Below are 26,323 nucleotides of genomic sequence, written 5' to 3'. Positions count from 1 at the left end.
TATGGCAGTTCAAAGGCCCGAAGTAAGAAAATTTCAATGGGTCTTCAGCACTGCCTTAATTTCAAAGCTGTTTTTATTCCTGTTGGTTTCTTTCCCAAGAGCTACAGAAAAAAATAGTTTCTAAGTCAGGACTGAATTCAGCAATTCTCCCAATGCTTGATATCTTGAAATGTTCTGAAGCGCTGTAGCTCAGTGGTTAGAGCGTTCGCCTTGCAAGCAAGAGGACCTGGGTTTGATTCCTGAGTAGGGTGAAACCTTAGGTAAGTTACCTTTCTCCCTCCGCCTCTGCTTACCAACAGTAAGTAGTAACCCGGTTGTTAGTCGATTGACAGATCGCTTTTCTGGGGATAATAATCCCTGAAAAAAAAATGGTCAATCATTCCACGACTGTTTAATGGACACTAATGTGCGCAATTGGCTGCCGCGTTGTGCCCACAAAATACAGTATATTCTGTGAAGCATTGTGAGACATCTCAAGACGTGATAAAGGACTATATCCAATGCAAGGATTATTATTATTAAATGCTACATAAGGAATTTAACCCCATAAGTTTTTAAAACCTGTAAAATATGTCTGAGTGTGTATATATGTATGTAAATATTTCCATATATATTTGTCATATTAGATGTGTCGACACCTGCAATTTGTAAAAGTAGAGTATTCATGTGAACAAAAAAAATAGCGTTTATACATGGAACATAAAAACGCCTTCTCATAAAGTATTCCAGTTAATTTTTTTAAAATTGTGTGTAAAGTTCATCGACAGTAGGAATTTTCAACCTTCTTCCCTCCAAATGCTATGAGTGGTTTATTATTATTATTCCTTGTAAATACTGTACAGGAACTTTGTTTTATTATTCTAAATGTGAGCAATCAATGTTGCTGCTGGTGTCGTTCTCTGGACTCTCCATAAGATGTTGGGAAACTCATCTGAAGAAAGAGTAAAGAGTTTCTGAGGCGAGGGGGCATGGGGGGGTGGGGTGAGGCGTTTCAAATAAGTTGGTTGTTTTTTGCAATGCTCTTGTTAAATTAACCATTCTTTTACCGTACAATAAATCATTTGGAATATATGATCCTTACCTTGGATCCTTGGATTTGATTCTGGGCCTTTAACATCGGAGGACGTCTCAAAGCGCTTCAGAGGGTTTTACTTTTGTATTTTGTAAGCGCGAACACGGCAGGCAGTTTGCAAAGAGCAACAGCCGGCAAGCGAGTGAGTTATTTGACACAAACAGCAACTTCCGCCAACGACCCGACTCGAGCCAGTGAGGCCCACGGTTGACCATTATTCTATAAGGTGGATGTATGTCAAACTGTTTCAATCACTTCAAAACAGCGCTATTTAAATCCTCAGAGACGAGGCCTCAATGGTGAACCAGTGAATATCATATAGAAAGCGAGCTGTAAAGGGAACGTCCCCCGAAACCAGCCGCAACCTCTAACACAAACACAGGAAACCGCAAATTGTTCAGAACAGAAACCAGTGAAGACGAACAAATGGAAGGCACAAAAGATCTCCAGAACGATTCAATCAGGAAACGTCACTGAACTGAACTGCTTTGATCTCACCACTGAACAATGGCTCCAGTCAGTCGACCGAGTAACATTCGACATGTTTCACCACTGTTAAGTGCTCGCTCCGAGAACCCACCTGCGTGAAGGGCGCTACATAAATGTAAGTTGCTGTTACGTAGCAGCAGATCAAATAAGCTTAGGAAGAACTTCTAACAAACAATGCGGCGAGAATGTGAGAAACAGTTGCCGGAAGCTGTGGTTTAAGCTATGATTAAAGCCAAGAGGGGTAATAGAGAGGGGGGCAAGAGGGGTGGGACATCGTAGGGAATATAGACACTAGTTACGGGCTAGTTGGGCAGAACGGCCTGTTTCTGTAACATATAAATCTCTGTAACTGGGCATAAACAATTATAATAAATGATAATAATCCTTGCATTTGATATAGCAAAGCATCAAAGCACTTCACAGGATATGTGGCAATTGGTCTGATGGTGTGTTTTGTGGGCAAAATCGACAGCCAATTTGCACACAGCAACAGGAGAAAAGGACAGATATATATATTTAATTATGGACACAGCAATAATAACAATAGTAATAATCTTTACATGATGAGCTGTTTAACCTTGTACTGAACAGTAGAACCAGAGGGCATGGCCTGCGATTGAAGGGGCATCGATTTAGAACAAATCAGCAGAAGCACTATTTCAGTGAGCGAGTGGTAATCTGATGGAACAGGCTCGCGAGGGAGACGCTGAAAGCAGAAAGAGTCGATTCCTTCAAGAACAAATTAGATCGATTTTTGTGAGGAAATAATATCTGGGGATACAGTATACAGTTTGGGAGGACATGTGCAAGCGACTGCCAGGATGGTGGAAGGTGAATTGGATGGACTTTGGTCTTCTTTCGCCCAGCAAATTCCTATATTTTTATGTTCTTACATTTAATGCAATGGCTTTCACATTGGGAGGACGTCTCAAGTGCTTCACAGGATTTACTGTACCCTTTTGTGTAGGGGGGAAGCGTAGAGTGTGAGCTGAGATGTAGAATGTAATGAGATATATGAGATAGAATGTAATTGAGTTTCTTGCTCCCAGCGTGACAGGAAGAGGGTTGCCATGTATTTGCTGTGTTAGCTCCAGCTTCAAGCTTGCCTTGAGTATGGTCTCTCCACAGATGGACACTGCCACATCAGTTGAATGCACTCCAGTCAGTCTTTTAGGTCAACCGTGCATTGACTGAGACATATGTGGAATCAGAAGAGTCAGCAAACATCTTACAAAGAGAGCTTAGTAAGGCATACACTTGGGCTGGTAACTGGCAAATTAAGTTTAATACAGTTGAGCGCAAACTACTCTACATAGACAGCAAGAATAGGAAACACAAGCTCTCCTTGGATGGGAGAAAACTCACCAAGGAGGAAACCGAAAGAGTTGACTCATTGCTCTCTGTGTGAAAACAATGTGAGACAACATTAAACAAAAAGGCAAAAACAAGGATGCTGGGCTACTGCTAAATCAGTTGTGTTGAGTGGCCGAGATGTCATACTTGTAGGACCTGCCCTAACCTAACCCTAAGTCCAAAGAAGGAAGAACATGGTCCCAGTGCCAGAGGAATGAGCCATGAGCATAGCAGTGTTGAGACATGTCATAGAGGACCTGATAGAGGTGTGTAACATTTCAAATGGGATTGAAAAAGGAAACCAAGATCAATACTTTAAGATGCACCAACGCAGCAGAACAAGACGACGCTGGTTTGGAGTTGCGAAGGGGCAATTTCAGAACAGACACCCGGAAGTGTTTCTATTCTTCGAGGGTAATCGATAACTGGCCCAGAGTTGCCTTGAAGGTTGGTTGGGGCCAGGAATCTGAGACTCATTTGAAATATCAACTGGATTTTGTGATGGGATGGGACACTAGGTTGAGTATCCTGGAGGGATGAGATCAGATGTGCTAAAGGACCTTCTTCATCCATCTTTATTCTCTAGCGTGGTGGTTAGAGCACTTGCCTCACAAGAGAGAGAGGACCCAGGTTCGATTCCCGGGCAGGTCTAAACCTTAACCAAATTTCTTTACTCCACACACACGTCTCTGTTTACCTAACAGTAAACAGGACACCCGATTGTTAGTTGATTGGTGGATCGCTTTTCCGGAGGTAATAATCCCTTCAAAGAAAATTATGATAATAAATTGGTCACCCGATCCACGAGTGTTTGTGAGACACTGCTCTGCACAATCGGCTGCCATCTTCCGCCCACAAAATATACAGTTACTACACTTTACAGTATATCCTGTGAAGTGTTTTGAGACGTTTCAATATGGCCCTACTGTACAATTGCAAGGATTATTATTAATAATACTAATATAATAATAAGCAGCACCTTTTATATATCGGAACATCCCAAAGTACTTCCCAAGATTTACCGCAAAGTGTAGTGACTGTGTGTTGGTAGGCGAGCAAAGGCGCACAGTGTAGACCCCAAAACAGCCACGAAACCGATAATCAATTTGATTTGTGGGATTGTAAACCCCTGGAATACCACAACAGCAGTGCGAGGTGAGAGACAGAAGTTTGAGGGTGTTTTATTTGCGACTGAGAAACTCTCAATTCTCTTCTTTGTACAGTGTAGAAAAGCCATAGCTACGCAGTCAGGCTCACTGTGACTGGAGATCTTCTCTCTGTTCCTTGTGTGCGCTCAGCGAGGCCAAGTCCTGCTTCTCCTTTAACTTGGCCCTTCCTCAAACCCTGTGGTGAGATGGGGGCACCTTGTAGCGAGGGGGATCTCTGAATCACTGGCCACACACAGCGACCTTGGGCTTGAACCCACAACCCTCTGACTCGGAGGCCAGAGTGCTACCAGCTGAGCCGGGCTGACACCTCTTACCATCAGTGTAGGAGATCGGGCTTCCACCTTTGCGTTCCACAGGCTGTTCCCTTCCCTGGACATTCTGCTCCCGTTCAGATTATTCTCTGTGTAACCGCCGTTTGGCTTTCGGTGTATTGATACACCAGTTTCGTTAAATGATCAATAAAGCTTTTTTTACAACCTGATCGCATATCTGCTAACTTTCGCTCAGAGCACACACAGAGATAAGATCAGACACGACACGTCACAACTTTCCTCCTTTCAGAAGCTCTGACATGAGCAGACCCGGGAAATCATCGCATTTGATACAGCCCCGTATCATGTTGTTGAGACGTCTCAAAGCGCTCGACAGGGTACACTGTAACATGGAGTGACTGTGTAGAAGATGCCGTCATACAGATTTCTTCCTGTTTCAACTCAACGACACACTGCAACCAGTTTCAACACCTAACTCTAAGCTGCCGCACTTCTGCTGGCACAGAATGGGCTGTGGGGCTGAGGCGAGAGTGAATGCTATTTTAACCTGTGAGGTTCCACATTTTCCCCAAGTTCCCCGTAAGCAACAGAAGTGAATCCAGGAAACCTGCGTCATTGTGACACGTTGTACAGCGCAGTGTACATTCGTCAAAGGTAGAGACATTGAGAGAGTCGGGGAGAGATATTGAGCGGAGACGCTCTTGGTCAAAATGCTGGGTGCTCTGGCGTTCAGTTTCCTTGTGGTTCTGCTGCCCTGTGTTTGCCCACAAGGTAAGTGTCTTTCTCTCACCGTCGCAGTCCTGTTTGGTAGAAAGTGTCAGTCAGGTTCAGAAGGAGCTAAAGTCGAGGGGTGGGATCTTGTGAGGTGGGTCCTGTGGGCTGATCGCTGGTACAGTCACTCCTGATCACTGAGTTTGCTGTTCAGGTGTTATTCTCGTTAATATAATGGATTGCGACACCCTGGTTTCTCCAGTGTTTTGTACCCAGCGGGTGGAAGCTTTGCTGTTCAATGACAAGATACTCAAGAACAGGAAACGGACCAAATGTTTCCAACTAAAACAATCTTAGTCGGTTTTCTTGCCGGTTTTCGAAGGGCAGGTTGTCCCGGGATTGTAAACCGTTGGCAGAGAATTTTCCACAAACCCTGATGATGGCCGACACTCTGAGCACCGACTGACTCTGTCCTTTTAATTTGTGCTGCGGTCAAATCTCAATATCTTTCTCCATCTCTGTGCCTCACTTCCTGTCTCTATTATTGGTAGCGTTACTGACTTTCCTTCACTCGCACCAAATACATCCCCTTTTTAAGTTTTGAAATGGAGGATTTTGTAAATAAATTTGTGACTTCGTTAAATCGTCAACTTCTGTGAACACCTCACACGGTGGGGAAAGAGGACACGAGCTTTGTTAGGACAAGTGAGGCACATCTGGAAACTTTTAGCTTTCAGTCACTGTGCCCCGAAGGTTTGGAACCCTCTTCCTCAATCCGAACACCTTGGCCCTTACTTCCTCTCTTTTAGAAAATGTCTGAAGTGCTTCCTCTCCGACCGTGCTTAAATTCCCTCCTCCCTCACTCCATCTCGGATTCAGGATTTGCCATGTTAAGCTCTGTCGAAGTAGTGACTAGCTGGTCATTAGACATATGGTGAACTTATACTTGTGACCGTGTCCATCTCCATTAACTGCTGCTTACAGTCAAGTGCATTAATGGCAACAGAAAGTCAGGATGGTATTTAAGATTGCACAGAAAGGAAAAATAATATCATTTGGCACCAAAACAACTTGCAAAGTGAGGCGAGGCCTATCTATGTTGGTGTGAGGTCATAACCCGACATGGATGATGACAGGACAGGAGACGCTAAAGGAATGGAAAATAAGAACACGTCAGAAAAGGGCAGAGTTGATAATTATTTTCTCCTGTGATATGCAGTTATTTCATGTTTTGTATACATTGTCTTTTTCTCTTCGCAGGAAGTACAAATCGTACTTATTTTTTAGATAAAGATGGCAGCTTCAAGATGATTGGATTAGAGGTCCAGGGAAACGGGCCAGTTGCGTGGAGGTGGAAACCTCATTCTGAGGAAAACACTGAGAAAACCCTGGTGACTTTCACTCGAAGGGATCAGTGGTGGGAAGCAAACTGGGGCCAAACATACTACAGTGACTTTTATAGTACAGATAAGCGTGACTATATGATAAAAAACGAATCTGACAGCCCTAGTTTGATATTTTCTTCCCTCAAATATAAACTTGCAGGATTGTTTCTGCTCACACAGCCCGAGAATAATCACACCTTGTATCAGCACGAAGTTTTTGGAGTCAAAGGTGAGTCTAACCAGCGAGAGTAAAGGTACAACAACTGTATTTTTCTACTGTGGCTGCGAGTGAGTGAATACACAGAGCACCCGACACATCAGACCTCAATGTTCACGATTAAACCTTAAAGCGGGTCTGGAGAATTGTTCCCTTTCCCACAGAGCAGTGAACGTGGGTAACAGATTCCCAGTAAATCACACGGCACTGGCTCATTTACCCCTCCCAAGGGGAACTGGATAAGCTTCTGCCAGAGGAAAGGATTGGAGGCCACAGATAGGGTACGAGACATCGATCGTGAGGGAGGTCTGAGCGGGTTTAGCTGGTGAAGCTCCAGCAGGACCCAATCAACACTCTGGAGTTCGTAAGACTTAGCTCTTGTCACCCTGCACCAAACCTCACCAGAAATAAGAATCACAGTGTGTCCCTCCAGGGAGAGGGGCACATCGCATTCCAACTACGGGGAAATCTCTATGTAAGTAGCATAGTTTTGGGGATAAAATAATATTTCTCCCACAAAATATAGTCAATTCACATGACAGTGCATTCTGAGATGCCTTTGAAACGTCTCAATGACGTGATCAAGTGCAATATCAAATGCCAGGATTATTTATGGTTATATATATAGGATGGTTTGAACAGTGTCAGACACGGTGATGGGTTTCTGTGTGAGTCAGACTCCCGGCAAACCCCAAAAATAAAACTTGTTTGCAGAAATCAAACTGAAATTGAGAGCAGGAGCTAATGGTCATGTAGAGTGAAAACCGTGATCCATCCAATGTTTGTGGCTTTTGTTCACAGTTGAAAAGGAGCGATATCCTGTTTACTCAGACAATGATGTCACACTGAGCTGCAGCATCTCCAGACTCCCACATGGCGTCAGTCTTCAGTGGAAACACAGAGAGTCCACACAGCACAACAGCGGGAACAGCACAGAGCAGCTCCTGATCAACAACACACTGTATCTGATAGTCAGACACGTTAGAGAGGACGACAAACAGAAATATATGTGTGAAGTGCAGGACAATGGCTCCACTGTTCTCACGGGGAACATGGATTTTGAGGTCTACACATGTAAGTCTAAACCTCTGTGTGACGAGATATTGTACTAGATATTGACATTTCCTAGCGTAAAACAGTTAAACAACGTTAAAAAACTCACACCCTCTTTTTTATTTTGCAGATGAGTATGTTACACAAAGACTTTATCGGTCAAGCACAAATCGCAGTGAACTGCACCTAATTTGCAAATATAATTATCCTGGAAATGAAGTTAAATTTTCCTGGAGGTGGAAATCAGTTCATTCTCAATATCCAGAAACCCAAATAGCTTCTGGTCGTAAAGGTCAGAGTATAAACATAAACAGGACGCACTTTGGGGAGAGATTGAAACCAGCTACTACACTCTTCAACGGTAAAGACTTTACGATGCACATTGTCCCGGTGATGTTTGAAGATGCAGGAACCTACACGTGCTTTGTTGGTACAATTTTGTATGTGACTGTGGAGCTAATAACAGTGAAAGGTATGAGCCAGACCCTGACAGTGGTTTCGATGGTAGTGCCCTGGTTTAGGATCTGACTCATGTTCTTCTTCCCACAGTCACAGTTGACACAGGGACTGGCGGAGCGAGTAGTAACCTGACCTGTTCCGTCTCTGAAGTCACTGAGACAGTCAGACTGGTCTGGATGGGAAATGACAGCAAAACATTCATTACAGAAAAAACACTGAAGGTAGAGAGTCAGGAAGAGAAATCATTGAGCCTGAGTGTTCAGGGAGCTGATAGGGGGACCTGGACGTGTGTTCTGTTTCATCAAAACAGCCCCAGGGTCGTAATCCCCTATTATCTGGAGCCCAGTGGTGAGTGTTTCTGTTTCACACACATCACAACCAACAGCTTTATACTCGTGGACCTCGACAAGCAGAGAGCCGTGTAATCAATACCAATAATAATCCTTACGTTTGCTGCAGCGCTTTTTAATATATCAGGAAAACGTCTCAAAGCGCGTTCTTCCCAAGATTTACCGTGAAGCGTAGTGACTGTGTGTTGGTAGGCGAGCAAAGGCGCACAGTGTAGACCCCCAAACAGCCATGAAACCGATAAACAATTTGATTTGTGGGATTGTTGGACTGGACACCGGGGGGAAACCCCTGGAATACCAATTACAGTGCAAGGTGAGAGATAGAAGTTTGATGGGTTTTTATTGCCACTGAGAAACTCTCAATTCTTCTCTTTGTACAGTGTAGAAAAGCCATAACTACACAGTCAGCTCACTGTCACCCTGGAGATCTTCTCTATGCTCCTTGGGAGTGCTCCGCGAGACCAAGCATCTCATTATAGGTGAACTGACCAATTTTCTTGCTTGGGCACCGATTGCCCATTCCCTGTTGGGGCACAACCTGGGTTAGATACATAGCAAAGGCAACTCTGCTCCTGCCCCTACCATGTCTCTGGCCAACAACCCTCCAGGATAATTGTTCCTTCACCTCATTGTCGCTTGTGGGATCTTACTGGTGGGAATGACGACCTTGAGAAGCGTATCCCGGGACTTGACAGGAATTTGAGGCGTTTTGAACTCAGAAGGTGCTTCAACAAAGCTTGTTCCTTCTTAACCTGTTGTCGCCTACCCTTGTGTGAGCACCTCCCGCTTCTCCCTTTAACTCCTCCCTTCCTCAAACCCACAGAGTCTCTCCAGAAAAGGGAGACGCCTTTGTCCCATTGCTCAGTTTTGTGTCGGGTGAAACTTCACGAGTTGAGAAGCAAATGTGATAGAGCATCGAGTGGTTTGGTAGCTTTTCTGTGTTATAATCTATAACTCAAGTAGTGACCCGCCTCTGCCTGAAATTTCCTATAGACCTCTTGAAAAGGAAATCAGAAGCCCCTCCGGAGAAGATTCTTTACATCACAGTTTTTAGCTGTTTACTGGCGAAGCTGTGTGTGCTTATTGGATTCGTTGAGCATTTGTGCAGACAGAACAGGTAAAGTAAACACGATTGTCATGACTTTAATGAGCCGGGTAATCTTTCCTTGTCATTTCGTTTGCAATGATAATAATAATCATAACAATAATTCTTGGTTTGATACCACCTAATCAGGTTGTTGTGACGTATCAAATAAAATTGATGTGCACCACTCCACACAATTGTATTTTTAATAGTAATTCGATAGAGTGCTTCATCATGTCACGTCTCAAGATGCTTCACTGGATTTACCTTAAGTGCAGTGACTGTCAATAAAATACATAGTAATTGGAAATGCGTTCAGGTTGTTCCATCCGGTTAATTCCCCATCTGGTTACTTTGTGCCCAAACCTTCCATTTATTCACTGTTTTCAATCCACGATTAAACTATTGGAGGTATGACGGCCCCATACAACATGTTGCTCTCTCTGTGTGTCTCTATCTTTCTGTTGTCAGGCGCCAAAGAGCAGTAACTCGGGTGAGACAATAGGAGGGATACCAGAGGCTGAGTGAAGATCATGTTCCAGGCTCCCAACCCTGGCCCTGCTCTGAAGATGGCATCTCTCAAGCCTGGATCAGTCCAGTCGGGAATCTTTCCAAATAGATCGCAGTTTTCCTGCTCCCCTTCCGGTCGGAGTTTTGCAAATCCTTTCCCCTGCGTTCATCCGTTTTCGCTCTCGAGCCCCGAGGTGGGTGTCTCCCCCGTTATTATTCCAAGTGACGGACACCCTGTGGTGAGATGGGGGCACCCTGTAGCGAGGGGGATCTCTGAATCACTGGCCACACAGCGACATTGGGCTTGAACCCACAACCCTCTGACTCGGAGGCCAGAGTGCTACCAGCTGAGCCGGGCTGACACCTCTTACCATCAGTGTAGGAGATCGGGCTTCCACCTTTGCGTTCCACAGGCTGTTCCCTTCCCTGGACATTCTGCTCCCGTTCAGATTATTCTCTGTGTAACCGCCGTTTGGCTTTCGGTGTATTAATACACCAGTTTCGCTAAATGATCAATAAAGCTTTTTTTACAACCTGATCGCATATCTGCTAACTTTCGTTCAGAGCACACACAGAGATAAGATCAGACACGACACGTCACAACTTTCCTCCTTTCAGAAGCTCTGACATGAGCAGACCCGGGAAATCATCGCATTTGATACCATTTCTCTTGGAGAGAACCTCCGCCGAGTTTCCACAATCCACCCAAGGAGGAAAAATTCTTTCTTTCGCTTCACGGCTGATTTCGGGAACTCGCTGCCTGCAAATTGGCCGCTGCCTTTCCCATTAAATACACTTCTCTGCAACATCCTGCCATATGTTTCGAGATGTGGCAGCAATGTTAAGCGCGAGGGTTATTTCACAGCGTCAGCCTGGCTCAGTGGTAGCGCTCTCGCCTCTGAGTCATAATGCTGTGGGCTGTGGGTATCATGTTGTTGAGACGTCTCAAAGTGCTCGACAGAGTACACTGTAACGTGGAGTGACTGTGTGTTTTTGAGCTCAAAATGCGGGGGAGCGAGAGTTCAATTTTACTGGGGGGAGATTGTTGGCCAGGACACCTGGAGAGACACCGGAGGCGAGAGTGCTACCACTGAGCCAGGCCGACGCTGTGAAATAACCCTCGCGCTTAACTTTGCGACCACAATGACACACATCTCAAAGCACTCGGCAGGATGTTGCAGAGAAGCAACGGGAAAGGCAGCGGCCAATTTGCAGGCAGCGAGTTCCCCAAATCAGCCGTGAAGCGAAAGAAAGAATTTTTCCTCCTTGGGTGGATTGTGGAAACTCGGCGGAGATTCTCTCCAAGAGAAATTGTGGGCACAGTCGTGTGTAGAAACTGCTGTTGTACAGATATCTTCCAGTTTCAACTGAACGACACATTGCAGACAGTTTCAACACCTAACGCTAAGCTGCCGCACTTCTGCTGGTACAGAGTGGGCTGTGGGGCTGAGGCGAGAGTGAATGCTATTTTAGCTGTGAGGTCAGCAACAGAAGTGAATCCAGGAAACCTGCGTCATTGTGACACATTGTACAGCGCAGTAAACATCTGCCAAACGCAGAGACATCGAGAGAGTTGGAGAGAGATATTGAGCGGAGACGCTCTTGGTCAAAATGCTGGGTGCTCTGGCGTTCAGCTTCCTTGTGGTTCTGCTGCCCTGTGTTTGCCCACAAGGTAAGTGTCTGTCTCTAACCATCGCAGTCCTGTTTGGTAGAAAGTATCAGTCAGGTTCAGAAGGAGCTAAAGTCGAGGGGTGGGATCTTGTGAGGTGGGTCCTGTGGGCTGATCGCTGGTACAATCACTCCTGATCACTGATTTTTTCTTGTTCAGGGGTTATTCCCGTTAATATAATGGATTGCGACACCCTGGTTTCTCCAGTGTTTTGTACCCAGCGGGTGGAAGCTTTGCTGTTCAATGACAAGCAATTCAAGAACAGGAAACGGACCAAATGTTTCCAACTAAAACAATCTTAGTCGGTTTTCTTGCCGGTTTTCGAAGGCAGGTTGTCCCGGGATTGTAAACCGGTGGCGTAGAATTCTCCACAACCCCTGACGATGGCCGACACTCTGAGCACCGACTGACTCTGTCCTTTTAATTTGTGCATCGTCAAACCTCGAGTTCTTTCTCCATGTCTGTGCCTCACTTCCTGTCTCTATTGTTGGCAGCGTTACTGACTTTCTTTCACTCGCACCAAATATATCCTCTTTTTAAGTTTTTAAATGGAGGATTTTGGAAATAAATTTGTGACTTTGTTAAAACGTCAACTTCTGTGAACACCTCACACAGTGGGGAAAAGAGGACACGAGCTTTGTTAGGACAAGTGAGGCACATCTGGATGCTTTTAATTTTCAGCCACTGTGCCCTGAAGGATTGGAACTCTCTACTTCCTCTCTTTTAAATCATTACTGAAGACTCTTTTTTCCAAACGTGCTTAGGTTTTCTCCTCCCTCCCTCCGTCTCAGAGTCAGGATTCACCATTGTTAAGCCCTGTGAGAAGCTTCCCCAATGTGAAAGGCGCTATATAAGTACAAGTATAATGTAGAAGCTTCCTTCTCTGCTAAACATGGTGCCTCAGTGAGCCAGTGTGACACTCAGTTAGCACTGCATTGTCACAGTTGACGTGCTTCAAAGGAGACATTAAACCAATATCTCTTCTGCCACAAGAGTCCCTGTTTAACCAAGCCAAGGAGGGTAGTGACTAGCTGGTCATTAAACGTACGATGAACTTGTACCTGTGACCGTGTCCGTCTCCATTAACTGCTGCTTAAAGTCAAGTGCATTAATGACAACAGACAGTCAGGATGATATTTAAGATTGCACAGAAAGGAAAAATAATATTACTTGGCAAAACAACCTGCAAAATGAGGCGAGGCCTGTCTATGTTGGTGTAGGTCATAACCAGACATGGATAACATGAGGACAGGAGGTGCTGAAGGAATGGAAATTAAGAACATGTCAGAAAAGGACAGAGATGATAATTATTTTCTCCTGTGATATGCAGTAATTTCATGTTTTGTATATATTGCCTTTATCTTTTCGCAGGAAATAGAAATCGAACTTATTTTTTAGATCGAAAAGGCAACTTCAAGTTGATTGGATCAGAGGTCCCGGGAAACGGACCTGTTGTGTGGAGATGGAAACCTCATTCTGAGGAAAACACTGAGATAACCCTGGTGACTTTCACTCGAAGGGATCAGCGGTGGGAAGTACGCCGGAGCAATATATACAACGATGTGTTTAACCAAATGATACAACAGGAAAGCAATATCTTAAGTGTGAAAGTTACAAATCTTAGATATGAATGTGCAGGATTGTTCCTGCTCACACAGCCCGAGGATAACAAAACTCTGAATCAGTACGAAGCTTTTGGAGTCAAAGGTGAGTCTAACGAGTGAGAGAATAACAAAAAAATTACATTTATAAATTGCCTTTCAGTCCCAAAGCGCTGAACAGTTGGGGATCAGGACAGAAAAGGTACAATAACAAATATTGTGGCTCCAAGTGAGTGAACACACAGAGCACCCAACTCATCAGACCTCACTGTTCACCACTAAAACTCAAAACGGATCTCGAGCGCAGGAGAATTGTTCCCTTTCCCACAGAGCAGTGAATGTGGGTAACAGACTCCCAGTACATCACGCGGCGATCGGTCAATTACGCATCCAAATGGAAACTGGATAAGTATCTGCTGGAGGAGAGGATTGGAGCCCACGGAGAGGGTAGGAGAGACCGATCGTGAGGAAGATCTGGGCAGGTTTAGCTGGTCAAACTCCAGCAATCAACACTCTGGAGTAAGATTTAGCTCTTGATACCTGCGTCCAAAATTCACCAGAATTAGGGATGGCAGTGTGTTCCTCCAGTGAGAGGGAGCACATTGCCTTCCAACTATGGGGGAAATCTCTATCTCGGTAGAATATAGAGTATGTTTTGTGGCTAAAAAAATGTTTCTCCCACAAAATATACAGTCAATTCACATGACAGTGTATTCTGAGATCTTGGAAATGTCTCAATGACATGATCAAGTGCAATATCAAATGCCAGGATTACTTATTGTTATATATATAGGATGGTTTGAATAGTGTCAGACACGGTGATGGGTTTCTGTGTGAGTCAGACTCCCGGCAAACCCCAAAAATAAAACTTGTTTGCAGAAATCAAACTGAAATTGAGAGCAGGAGCTAATGGTCATGTAGAGTGAAAACCGTGATCCATCCAATGTTTGTGGCTTTTGTTCACAGTTGAAAAGGAGGAACATTATGTTCACTCAGGCACTGATGTCACACTGAGCTGCAGCATCTCCAGACTCCCAGATGGCGTCAGTCTTCAGTGGAAACACAGAGAGTCCACACAGCACAACAGCGGGAACAGCACAGAGCAGCTCCTGATCAACAATACACTGTATCTGATAGTCAGACACGTTAGAGGGGACGGCAAACAGAAATATATGTGTGAAGTGCAGGACAATGGCTCCACTGTTCTCGCGGCTGACATGGATTTTGAGGTCAACACATGTAAGTCTAAACCTCTGTGTGACTGGATATTGTACGAGAGATACTGGATATTGACATTTGTTGGTGTAAAACAGTTAAACACTGTTAAAAAGTTAACACTCTCTTCATTTATTTTACAGATGAATTTGATAGATATACAATTTATCGGTCAAACACAAATCACAGTGAACTGCACCTAATTTGCAAATATAATTATCCTGGATATAAATTTACCTGGAAGTGGAAACCAGTTCATTCTTATGATCCAGAAACACAAATAGCTTCTGGTTATAAAGATCAGAATATAAACATAATCAGGACACACTTTGGAGAGAGATTGAGACCAGCTACTACGCTCTTCAATGGTAAAGACTTTACGATGCACATTGTCCCGGTGATGTTTGAAGATGCAGGAACCTACACGTGCGTTGCTGGTACACGTTCGTATGCGACTGTGAAGCTAATAACAGTGAAAGGTATGAGCCAGACCCTGACAGTGGTTTCAATGGTAATGCCCTGGTTTAGGATCTGACTCATGTTCTTCTTCCCACAGTCACAGTTGACACAGGGACTGGCGGAGCGAGTACTAACCTGATCTGCTCGGTCTCTGAAGTCACTGAGACAGTCAGACTGGTCTGGATGGGAAATGACAGCAAAACATTCATTACAGAAAAAACACTGAAGGCAGAGAGTCAGGAAGAGAAATCATTGAGCCTGAGTGTTCAGGGAGCTGATGGGGGGACCTGGACATGTGTTCTGTTTCATCAAAACAGCCCCAGGGTCGCAATCCCCTATTATCTGGAGCCCAGTGGTGAGTGTTTCTGTTTCACTTTATACAGGTGGAGCTCGACAAGCAGAGAGCCGTGTAATCAATGCCAATAATAATCCTTACGTTTGCTGCAGCGCTTTTTATACATCAGGAGGACGTCCCAAAGCGCTTCCCAAGATTTACCGTGAAGTGTAGTGACTGTGTGATGGTAGGGGGGCAAAGGCGCAGAGTTTCGACCCCAAAACACCATGATACCGATAACCAATTTGATTTGGGGGATTGTTGGCCAGAATACCGGGGGAAACTCTAGAATAGCACCGACAACAGTGAGAGGTGAGAGACAGAAATTTGACGATGGTTTTATTTGCTATCTCGAAACTCTAAAACTCTCCTCTTTGTGGTGTGTAGAAAAGACGTAACCACATAGTCAGGCTCACTGCCAGGCGGGAACATTTCCAAATAGATCTCGGCTTCCCTGTTGTCCTTCTGGTTGGAATTTTATCAATTCTTTCCACTGCGTTCATGCGTTTGCACACATGAGCTCTGAGGTGGGTGTCTCCCCAATTATTAATCCGCCTGCACTCATTTCACTGTCTGAAGATCAGGTGACTTCTGCTCACACAGAATGGGCTGTGGGGCTGAGTGAATGCTATTTTAGCCTGTGAGGTTCCCCATTTTCCCCGTTAGCAACAGAAATGTATCCGGGAAACCTGCGTCATTCTGACACCTTATGCAGCTCCGAGTACATCCGCCAAAGGCGGAGACATCCAGAGAATCGGAGAGAGATATTGAGCGGAGACGCTCTTGGTCAAAATGCTGGGTGCTCTGGCGTTCAGCTTCCTTGTGGTTCTGCTGCCCTGTGTTTGCCCACAAGGTAAGTGTCTGTCTCTAACCATCGCAGTCCTGTTTGGTAGAAAGTATCAGTCAGGTTCAGAAGGAGCTAAAGTCGAGGGCTGTGATCTTGTGAGGTGGGTCCTGTGGGCTGATCGCTGGTACAGTCACTCCTGATCACTGAGTTTGCTGTTCAGGTGTTATTCCCGTTAATATAATGGATTGCTACACCCTGGTTACTCCAGTGTTTTGTACCCAGCGGGTGGAAGCTTTGCTGTTCAATGACAAGCAACTCAAGAACAGGAAATGGACCAAATACATTAGAATATACAGCACAGAAACAGGTCGTTCGGCCCAACTGGTCTAAGCCGGTGTTTATGCTCCACATGAGCCTCCTCCTGTCGTTCCTCAACTAAGCCTTCAAGCAAAACCTTCTATTCCTTTCTCCCTCATGTACCTCTCCAGCTTCCCCTTAAATACATCTGTGCTATTTGCCCCAACAACTCCTTGCGATAGCATTATCAACATTCCCACTACTCTCTGTGTGAAGAAATTTCTTCTACCTTCCCTATTTGATATATTTGTGACTATTTTATATTGATGGCCCCTGGTTTTGGTCTTCCCCCACAAGTGGAAACATCTTCCCTATGTCCACCCTATCAAAACTTTTCATCGTTTTAAAGACCTCTATCAGGTCACCCCTTACCCTCCTCTTCTCAAGAGAAAAGAGTCTAAGTATATTCAGCCTTTCCTGATAGGTATAACCTCTCAGTTCTGGGACCATCCTTGTGAATCTCCTTTGCACCCTCTCCAGTGCCTCTACATCCCTTCTATAATGTGCGGACCAGAACTGCACACAGTATTCTAAGTCTGGTCCAACCAAAGTACTGTAGAAGTTTACTATAACTTCTCTGCTTTTCATTTCTATCCCTCTAGAGATAAACCCCAATGCCTGGTTTGCCTTTTTATGGCCTTATTAATCTGCGTTGCTACTTTTAGTGAATTGTGTATGTGTATACCCCTTGATCTCTTTCCTCCTCTACCCCATTTAGGTTTTATTTTCCAGGATGCATGAAAATAATTCGAACTGAAATAATTTTAATCGTTTTTCTTGCCGGCTTTCAAAGGGCAGGTTATCCCGGGACTGTAAACCGTTGGCGGAGAATTCTCCACAACCTCTGATGGGAGAGACTCTGAGCCCCGGCTGACTCTGTCCGTTTTAGTTGTGCTGCCACAGCTCAATATCTTTCTCCATCTCTGTGTCTCTCTTCCTGTCTCTATTGTTGGTAGCGTTACTGACATTCTTTCACTCGCACCAAATACATCGTCTTTTTAAATTTTGAAATGGAGGATTTTGTAAATAAATTTGTGATGTGTTAAAACGTCAACTTCTGTGAACACCTCACACAGTGGGGAAAAGAGGACACGAGCTTTGTTAGGACAAGTGAGGCACATCTGGATGCTTTTAGCTTTCAGCCACTGTGCCCCGAAGGATTGGAACTCTCTCCCTCAATCAGACCACCTTTTCCCCTACTTCCTCTCCGACCGTGCTTATGTTTCCTCCATCTCAGAGTCAGGAACCGTCATTATTAAGCTCTATGAGAAGCTGCAGCTGTGAAAGACGCTATATAAATGCAAGTACTTGTTGATCTAGAAGCTTGCTTCTCTGCTAAACACAGTGCCTGAGTGAGTCAGTGTGATATTCAGTTAGCACTGCATTATCACAGTTGACGTCCTTCAAAGGAGACATTAAACCAAGGTCTCTTCTGCCACAAGAGCCACTGTTTTACCTCCATACCAAGGAAGGTAGTGACTAGCTGGTCATTAGAAATATGATAAACTTGTACCTGTGACCATGTCCGTCTCCATTAATTGCTGCTTAAAGTCAAGTGCATTAATAATAATAATAATAATAATAATAATAATCCTTACATTTGATAAGGTGCTTTTCACATATTCCAGATGTCTCAAAGCGCTTCACAGAATATGCTGTAAAGTGAATTGACCGTATATTTGTGGGCGAAAGGCGCAGCCAATTACACACAGATGTGCCCAACAGTCGTAGATTGAAAATGACCGATTTATTATTGTTTTGTTTTGGAGAGGATTATTATTAGGCTCTGTGTGGAGTAAGGAAACTTGCCCAAGATTCACCCTACCCGGAATTGAACCCAGGTGACTCGCTTGCAAGGCGAGTCCTCTAACCACTGAGCTACAGGACTCCACATTAATGACATCAGAAAGTCGGGATAATATTTAAGATGACACAAAAAAAATATCATTTGGCACCAAAACAACTTGTAAAATGAGGCGAGGCCGGACTATGTTGGTGTTAGGTCATAACCAGACATGGACGATGACAGGACAGGAGGTGCTGAAGGAATGAAAAATAACAACACCTCAGAAAAGGACAGAGATGATAATTATTTTTCTCCTGTGACATGCAGTTATTTCATGTTTTGTATCTATTGTATTTTTCTTTTTGCAGGAAGTACAAATCGTACTTATTTTTTAGATCGAAAAGGCAACTTCAAGTTGATTGGATCAGACGTCCAGGGAAACGGACCAGTCATGTGGAGATGGAAACCTCATTCTGAGGAAAGCACTGACAAAACCCTGATGACTTTCACTCAAAAGAATCAGCAGTGGGAACTAAGCCGGAGCAATACATACGACGATGTGTGTTACTTAGAGATACAACAGGAAAGCAATACCTTTAATGTGCAAGTTACAAATCTTAGATATGAATGTGCGGGATGGTTCCTGCTCACACAGCCCGAGAACAATAAAACTCTGAATCAGTACGAAGCTGTTGGAGTCAAAGGTGAGTCTAACCAGCGAGAGAACAACAACTACAACAAAATGACATTTGTAAATTGCCTTTCAGTCCCGAAGCGAAGAACAGTTGGGGATCAGGACAGAAAAGGTGCAATAAAAATGTATTTCATATTGTGGCTCCGAGTGAGTGAACACACAGATTGCCCGACCCTTCAGACTTCATTGTTCACGACTAAAACACAAAGCGGGTCTGGAGATCAGGAGAATTGTTCCCTTTCCCACAGAGCAGTGAACGTGGGTAACAGACGCCCAGTAAATCACACGGCATTGGGTCAATTACACCTCCAAAAGAAATGGATAAGTATATGCTGGAGGAGATCTTTGGAGGCCGTGGAGAGAGTAGGAGACACCAATTGTGAGGAAGGTCAAGGCAGGTTTAGCTGGTGAAGCTCCAGAAGGACCCAATCAACACTCTGGAGTCCGTAAGACTTAGCTCTTGTCACCCTGCACCCAAAACCCACAGAATTAGGGATTACAGTGTATCCCTCCAGGGAGAGGGTGCACATTGCATTCCTACTGCAGGGAAAATCTCTATGTAGGTAGAATATGTATATATAGTATGTTTTGTGATTAAAAAAAGGCTTCTTCCACAAAATATACAGTCAATACACATGACAGTGTATTCTGAGATTCCTTTGAAACTGCTCAATGACATGATCAAATGCCAGGATTACTTATTGTTATATATATAGGATGGTTTGAATAGTGTCAGACACGGTGATGGGTTTCTGTGTGAGTCAGACTCCCGGCAAACCCCAAAAATAAAACTTGGTTGCAGAAATCAAACTGAAATTGAGAGCAGGAGCTAATGGTCATGTAGAGTGAAAACCGTGATCCATCCAATGTTTTTGGCTTTTGTTCACAGTTGAAAGGAACAGATATCCTGTTTACTCAGACAATGATGTCACCTGAGCTGCAGCATCTCCAGACTCCCAGATGGCGTCAGTCTTCAGTGGAAACACAGAGAGTCCACACAGCACAACAGCGGGAACAGCACAGAGCAGCTCCTGATGAACAACACACTGTATCTGATAGTCAGACACGTTAGAGGGGACGGCAAACAGAAATATATGTGTGAAGTGCAGGACAATGGCTCCACTGTTCTCACGGCTGACATGGATTTTGAGGTCTACACATGTAAGTCTAAACCTCTGTGTGACTGAATATTGTACGAGAGATACTGGATATTGACATTTGTTGGTGTAAAACAGTTAAACACTGTTAAAAACCTAACATTCTCTTCATTTATTTTACAGATAGTTATGTTAGATCTACAATTTATCGGTCAAACACAAATCACAGTGAACTGCACCTAATTTGCAAATTTAGTCAAACTGGAAATCAATTTACCTGGAGGTGGAAACCAGTTTATTCTGATTATCCAGAAATACAAATAGCTTCTGTTCATAAAGATCAGAATATAAAATAAACAGGACGCACTTTGGGGAGAGATTGAGACCAGCTACTACGCTCTTCAATGGTAAAGACTTTACGATGCACATTGTCCCGGTGATGTTTGAAGATGCAGGAACCTACACGTGCTTTGTTGGTACACTTTCGTATGCGACTGTGAAGCTAATAACAGTGAAAGGTATGAGCCAGACCCTGACAGTGGTTTCAATGGCAAAGCCCTGGTTTAGGATCTGACTCATGTTCTTCTTCCCACAGTCACAGTTGACACAGGGACTGGCGGAGTGAGTACTAACCTGATCTGTTCCGTCTCTGAAGTCACTGAGACAGTCAGACTGGTCTGGATGGGAAATGACAGCAAAACATTCATTACAGAAAAAACACTGAAGGCAGAGATTCAGGAAGAGAAATCATTGAGCCTGAGTGTTCAGGGAGCTGATGGGGGGACCTGGACATGTGTTCTGTTTCATCAAAACAGCCCCAGGGTCATAATCCCCTATTATCTGGAGCCCAGTGGTGAGTGTTTCTGGAGAGGAAAATGTAGCATGTGATGTGCTAACGTTTGTCGGTGGTAATTATCACATCAGCGTTACACAGACGGAACTTGTTTAGCAGATCAACAGGTCAACATTCTCTAACTCGTCACTGTTTAGAGTGGAGTCATACACAAGTCAGATTATTTGATTAAAATCATTTAAAAAAACATTATGCCCAGGAATTTGCCTCGGAGAAGGGACTGGAGTTTAACTGACGAGCCAGGATTGTTCTCACATGCATGTTTATTTCTCCAACAGAAAATAAAGGCTCTTCAAATATCAGTATCTTCCTTTATGTTAGCGTTCTGATGGTCCTCTTCTTTATTTTACTGGTATCGGTGGTTCTGGTTGTAATAAAGCTCAAGGCTTCGGGTAAGTTGCGTAACTTAGATCTTTGATGAGATATTAGGAGTAAGGGATACATCATCATTTGACGATGGAGCATACTAAGCACATATTAATATTTTAAAGAACGTAATCATTTAAATTCTTTTCATTGGAGTCCAATGTTGTGACAGACCGGTTGATGCTTAACAACAACGTCAACAACAAGATTCCATTTATATGCTTAAATGCATGAGGTTCACAAAATGACTCTTTTTGGGGTTTGACACACGCGGAAATCCATTTCCATGCTTAAGACTCTACAAATCAGATAGAGTTCCACATTTGTATGCCATCTACAACAACAATAACAACAACAACTCGGATTTATTTGGCGCCCTCCACGCCCTACGGCATCTCAGAGCGCTTCACAGAATATACCGTCAAGTTTGTGGGTGGAAACATTGGAGTTGGAAGAAGCCCTGACACCGCCCGACCCCCTCACCGCCCGAGAAAATGGCACACCCTGAAATATGACAAAAAAAGTCGTAAAAAGCCGCTGTATCAGTGTAAATCTGTACTGTATTGTTGTCTGTTTCAATCCATGAGGATCAGTAGGACAAAAGTACGTTTAACTCAGGCTCTCTCTGTTTCTATCTAAAGGTTCGGCAAACAAAAGGCAGGAGGTTCAACAGCAAGGAGAATACCTGGACGATGGATCATTACTTTACTCAAATGTCCAATATGTACAAGGTGACTTTTAGCCGACCACAGTCTATGTTCGTCAACGTAACAGCAGCACGATTTGTAGAAAATAGTCAGGGACCCATTTTAACATTTGAAAATATAACTTTATAATAGGATTTTTTTCTTCCCCTCCCAGCATCTAAAAGTGCAACAAATTCAAGCAACTTTGACGAATACGCAACTCTCAGTCAACGAGAACCCAAGCCATCAGGTATTAAGTGGCTTTATACTGTGTGTACCGACCAGGGACTGAGGAAGGGGAAACTTTGGTTGGAAAGAAGGAGGCGTCCTCACCTTATCACTTAGCTTCTTTGCTCCTGTGACATGTCTGAGATCAGGACATCCATTGTTGTCTTAGTGGTAGAGATGATGACCCAACTCATGATCAAATTCTTCAAAAAAAAATGAAAGCCAATCCTTTCATTTGAAGGTATATTGTTTCAGGAAGCTTTGTCAAAGGGTGGTGAAATACAAACTGTCAAGAGTAAATCAGTTTGGACTTAGAAGGAGCAGGGTTTGGCCATTTAGCCCCTTCAGCCTGTTCCACCATTCTATTAGATGGCTGATCTGGACCTCAACTCCAATTACTTGCCTTTGACCCACATCACTTGATACCCTGACCTAACATAAATATATCCACCTCAGTCTTGAAAATTTTAATGGACTTTAGTTGCATTTCAGTTGGCTTTAACCAAGTGGTTTGAAGAGAATGGAAATGTGCTGTGAGATGTTTCAAGAATTTTCAATAAAACAGGGTGTGAACTCGGTCCATGCCTCTACGGACTTGGACCAATATCCAGTTCATTTATTCAGCGAAATGACTAAGTCAGTGGTGGACCACCCTTTTGGTGAGCCAACAAAATAATCATAGAACTAACAAAATAGCAGAGTTACGCCATGAATCAAGAAATATTCAATCAAGAAACTATTTATTTTGTTGAAAATTTATTTTGTTGGCCAACCAAAGGGGTTGTACAACTCGTTCCTGATTGGAATGAAACAAAGGCCATTGGTGAAGTGAACCTTATCAAGAGAAGCTCAGCTCCTTGTGAATAATGTTTAGAAAAAAGCGATCCCTAAACCAAGCCAAATCATCTTGTAAGAGTGAAGCAGTTTGATCGTTTCAAACCACAGGGAAGTTTAAGCAGAAGTAGTGGAGGAAATGAAAACTGTCACTTACAGGAAATAGAGCCATGATTCGTTATTAACTCTGTAGACACCAAGATGTGAACTTGATGCTTTATGTTACTTTTTTGCAGCGAATGCTGAAACTCATAACCCAGCAGAAATGAAGAGTGAAGAGATCCACTATGCATCTGTCACCTTTCAAGTTAAATCAGGTGAACACTTGGGACTATTATGGGGTAAAACACTGCCATATAGTTTGCAGGCATAAACATTTACAACATATCAGAAAGGTGCCCATTCAGCCCATTGGAGCTGGTCAGGTAATGTCTGGCCCATCTCAATGTCTTGGTTGTCCAAGTCCATTTCTCTAGTAAGATGGGTTGCTTAAGTTCTCAGTCAGACACACCAGTGTGAACCTCTAATCAGGATGTTTGTACTTGTCACAGGTTCCAACAGCAAGAAGCGATTCAACAGTGAAGAGCCCAGTGCTGTAAGTATATCATTTTTAAAATGTATGAGTAACGTTTGCGGGTATTTGTTCTATTTTGTTCTGTTTAATATTGCTTTCTCAGCATTGAGAGGAGCAAACTAGTTAGTTGGAAGGATGCAACTGGGTATTTTTACTCAAATCATTCCTTAAATATGTTAAGGGATGTTTCAAGGAATACCGCAAATTTTACCCCAACATAGTCCAAGGAAATGTCAGTGTGGACTATTTTCCCCGAAATATTAATAAGTGGCAACAAGTCTTACTTGACATTGAAATGCAATGATATTTCACTCTTTAATGATTGATTCCTTTCCACCAGAACTTCGGTACTTCAGACGAGGAGCCTTGTGTTATTTATGCAAGTGTAACAAATGGAACTCAGGATTGACATGAGGCTGGAGAAAGGGTATCTGGAACATGGCAGCCACGGGAATTGAAATCATGAAGAAGGCCCTTTGGCCCATCTGGTGTTATCCCTCTAGAAAACCCTTCTGACCATCCTGTGTTTTTTTTCTAACTGAATCCGGAATCCTCATCTCAACCACCTCATCCACCCTTCCTGGCATCCTATTCTAGTCGATCGAGGGAAATTTTGGTGTCTGACCTGAAATTGCCCTTTGCAATTCTAAGCCCATGTCCTCTTGCTTTACTGTCCTGGTGTATCCTAAAATATTGTTCTGTATATTGTTTCTGTTTCAATCCCATTTAGAATACACCTCTATAAGGTCCCCTCTAATTCATCTTCTCTCAAGACTGAAGAGCCCGAGGTTGTCTCACCTTTGCTCAATACTCATTCCTCTAACACTGGGCATCGTCTTGTATGCTCTTCTACCTCTGAGATCTGAGGAGTCCAATCCTGTCGCAGCAACCAGAACTGTACCCATTACTCTTGGTTCAGCCTGACCAGAGCCAGAGTATGACTTCTGAAGATATATATTTTTTTGGTCAGTCGGATGTCTGACACATGCAGAAACCCATCACCATTGCTTACGAGTATCCAAACCAAACTGAAGATTCCACGCATCTCACCTACACATGGAAATTCCAGAGATAGATTGTTGGGAATGGAATACTCTCTCTCTCTCTCTCTTTCTCCCTGGACGGATGCATCCTGCTTACCTAATTCCGGGAAGTGTTAGGCGCAGGTTGACAAGAGCCAAGGCTTGGGGACCCCAGAGTATGGGTTGGTGTAACTGCTGGAGTCTAACCAGCTAAAACCGCTTTAGCTTGCTTGTTTAGCAATATAGCTCAGGAACCCGATTGCCTGAAATCTATCCATTACACAATAGTTCTATGACCAGAATAATTGCAGCACAGTTTCCAAGCACAAACACAACTTGCAAATGGCAAACATCATCATAGATAATTTCAGCTACTGCCGATATAACAAGCTTAGCCAAAACAAATCATAGGAAAGGGCCTGGGTGGGGGGGGGCGGACCGGGAGGGAAGCTCTAAATAATTCTACAAGCATTTTGATCCAAAGCCTTATCGTGTCGTTGTGACGTCTCAAAGAGCTTCACAACATTTAATGTAAGACATAGTGACTGTGCTTGTGGGTAAGACGACCTTCTGGTTGCTTTTATTGTTAGTCCAGTTGAGTTTGTTTACACACTCAAGAGGATTTGAGGTCAAGATTAAACCCAGTGTTTCCCCACAGAAACTTAAAGCCACCAGTGACACTGGTCACTTCACATACTCTCAAGTTGAAATGAATGCTATTTAATGTCATAAACCAATGGCTTTTTCTTGGCTTCAGTGAAATTAATCTCGAATCAAAGGAAAATGTTTTAAGTATTATTATTGATAGTGTTAACATTAGGTGATACTGCAACGCGGAGAAGTTGGTAACCTTTGTTTTGTCATTTCGTTCCTGTATGATTACGTCAATAAACAGTAGAGGGAAACCACAAAAGAACAGATTCTTTTGTTTCTTTGAAGCAACATGCAAAGAATTTGATGCAATATCACAGCTCGCAAAACATTTATCCAATAATAATAATAATCCTTGCATTTGATATAGCGCCTTATCACATCTTCGAGTTGTCTCCCAGGGCTTCTCAGAATATACTGTAAAGTGGATTGACTGCGTATTTTGTGGGCAAAGCACGGCAGCCAATTGCACACAGCAGTGTCCCACATACAGTCGTAGATTGAGCAACGAAATAATTTTAAATATATATTTTTGAAGGGACCCTCGGTAGGAGATCCACCTTCGACTAACCACCGGATTCCTACTTACTGCTAGGTAAACAGAAGCAAGTGGAGTAAGGAAACTTGCCTAAAGTTTCGCCCCACCCGGGAATCAAACCATGGTCCTCTCGCTTGCGAGGTGAGTGATCTAACCAATACACCCCAGGACTCCACAACTCTCAGGACCTTTCAGAGCTTGGGTTTGTTTATTATCGCTGGAGTTTAACCTACACCCTGTGAAGGGCACTTTATAAATGCAAGTAGTTGTTTTTGTATTCTCCTCCTCTGTCAAATTAAGAGGAAAGAAATGCAAAAAAAAACAGCAGGAGTTATTAATAAATACAACAAATGAAGCCTTTATTGTCATGTTTTGGTATTAACACTTGGGAGAACGAGAAGAATAGGAAGCTGGTAGGCCTTTGAGCCAGTTCCATTAGTATATTCGT

At 43.6% G+C, this 26,323-nt stretch overlaps 3 protein-coding genes across 3 annotated transcripts; all 3 read left to right on the top strand.

Moving 5' to 3' along the window:
- The first annotated feature begins 5,065 nt into the window (after positions 1–5,065).
- Positions 5,066–7,998, top strand: LOC103184170. The gene is made up of 5 exons (XM_007902040.2): positions 5,066–5,126; positions 6,327–6,680; positions 7,470–7,742; positions 7,852–7,914; positions 7,958–7,998. Exons 1-5 carry the CDS (start codon positions 5,066–5,068, stop codon positions 7,996–7,998), a joined length of 792 nt encoding a protein of 263 aa, XP_007900231.1.
- A 3,737-nt stretch (positions 7,999–11,735) lies between these two features.
- LOC121850055 lies at positions 11,736–20,639 on the top strand. Its single transcript, XM_042340089.1, has 8 exons — positions 11,736–11,796; positions 13,432–13,500; positions 14,361–14,633; positions 14,753–15,088; positions 15,166–15,423; positions 18,701–19,036; positions 19,916–20,187; positions 20,307–20,639. The coding sequence occupies exons 1-7, from the start codon at positions 11,736–11,738 to the stop codon at positions 19,960–19,962; spliced, it is 1,380 nt and encodes a 459-aa protein (XP_042196023.1). The 3' UTR covers positions 19,963–20,187; positions 20,307–20,639.
- Positions 20,121–24,334, top strand: LOC103184171. Its single transcript, XM_007902041.2, has 8 exons — positions 20,121–20,187; positions 20,719–20,976; positions 21,255–21,368; positions 21,984–22,073; positions 22,204–22,278; positions 23,327–23,407; positions 23,642–23,685; positions 24,005–24,334. Exons 1-8 carry the CDS (start codon positions 20,121–20,123, stop codon positions 24,071–24,073), a joined length of 798 nt encoding a protein of 265 aa, XP_007900232.2. The 3' UTR covers positions 24,074–24,334.
- Positions 24,335–26,323: the final 1,989 nt, after the last annotated feature.

This window comes from Callorhinchus milii, unplaced genomic scaffold (assembly GCF_018977255.1).
Source record: "Callorhinchus milii isolate IMCB2004 unplaced genomic scaffold, IMCB_Cmil_1.0 Scaffold13, whole genome shotgun sequence".
Classification (NCBI taxonomy): Eukaryota; Metazoa; Chordata; class Chondrichthyes; order Chimaeriformes; family Callorhinchidae; genus Callorhinchus; species Callorhinchus milii.
The sequence above is the reverse complement of the archived record's forward strand: the minus strand, read 5'-3'. Positions and strand labels throughout refer to the sequence as shown.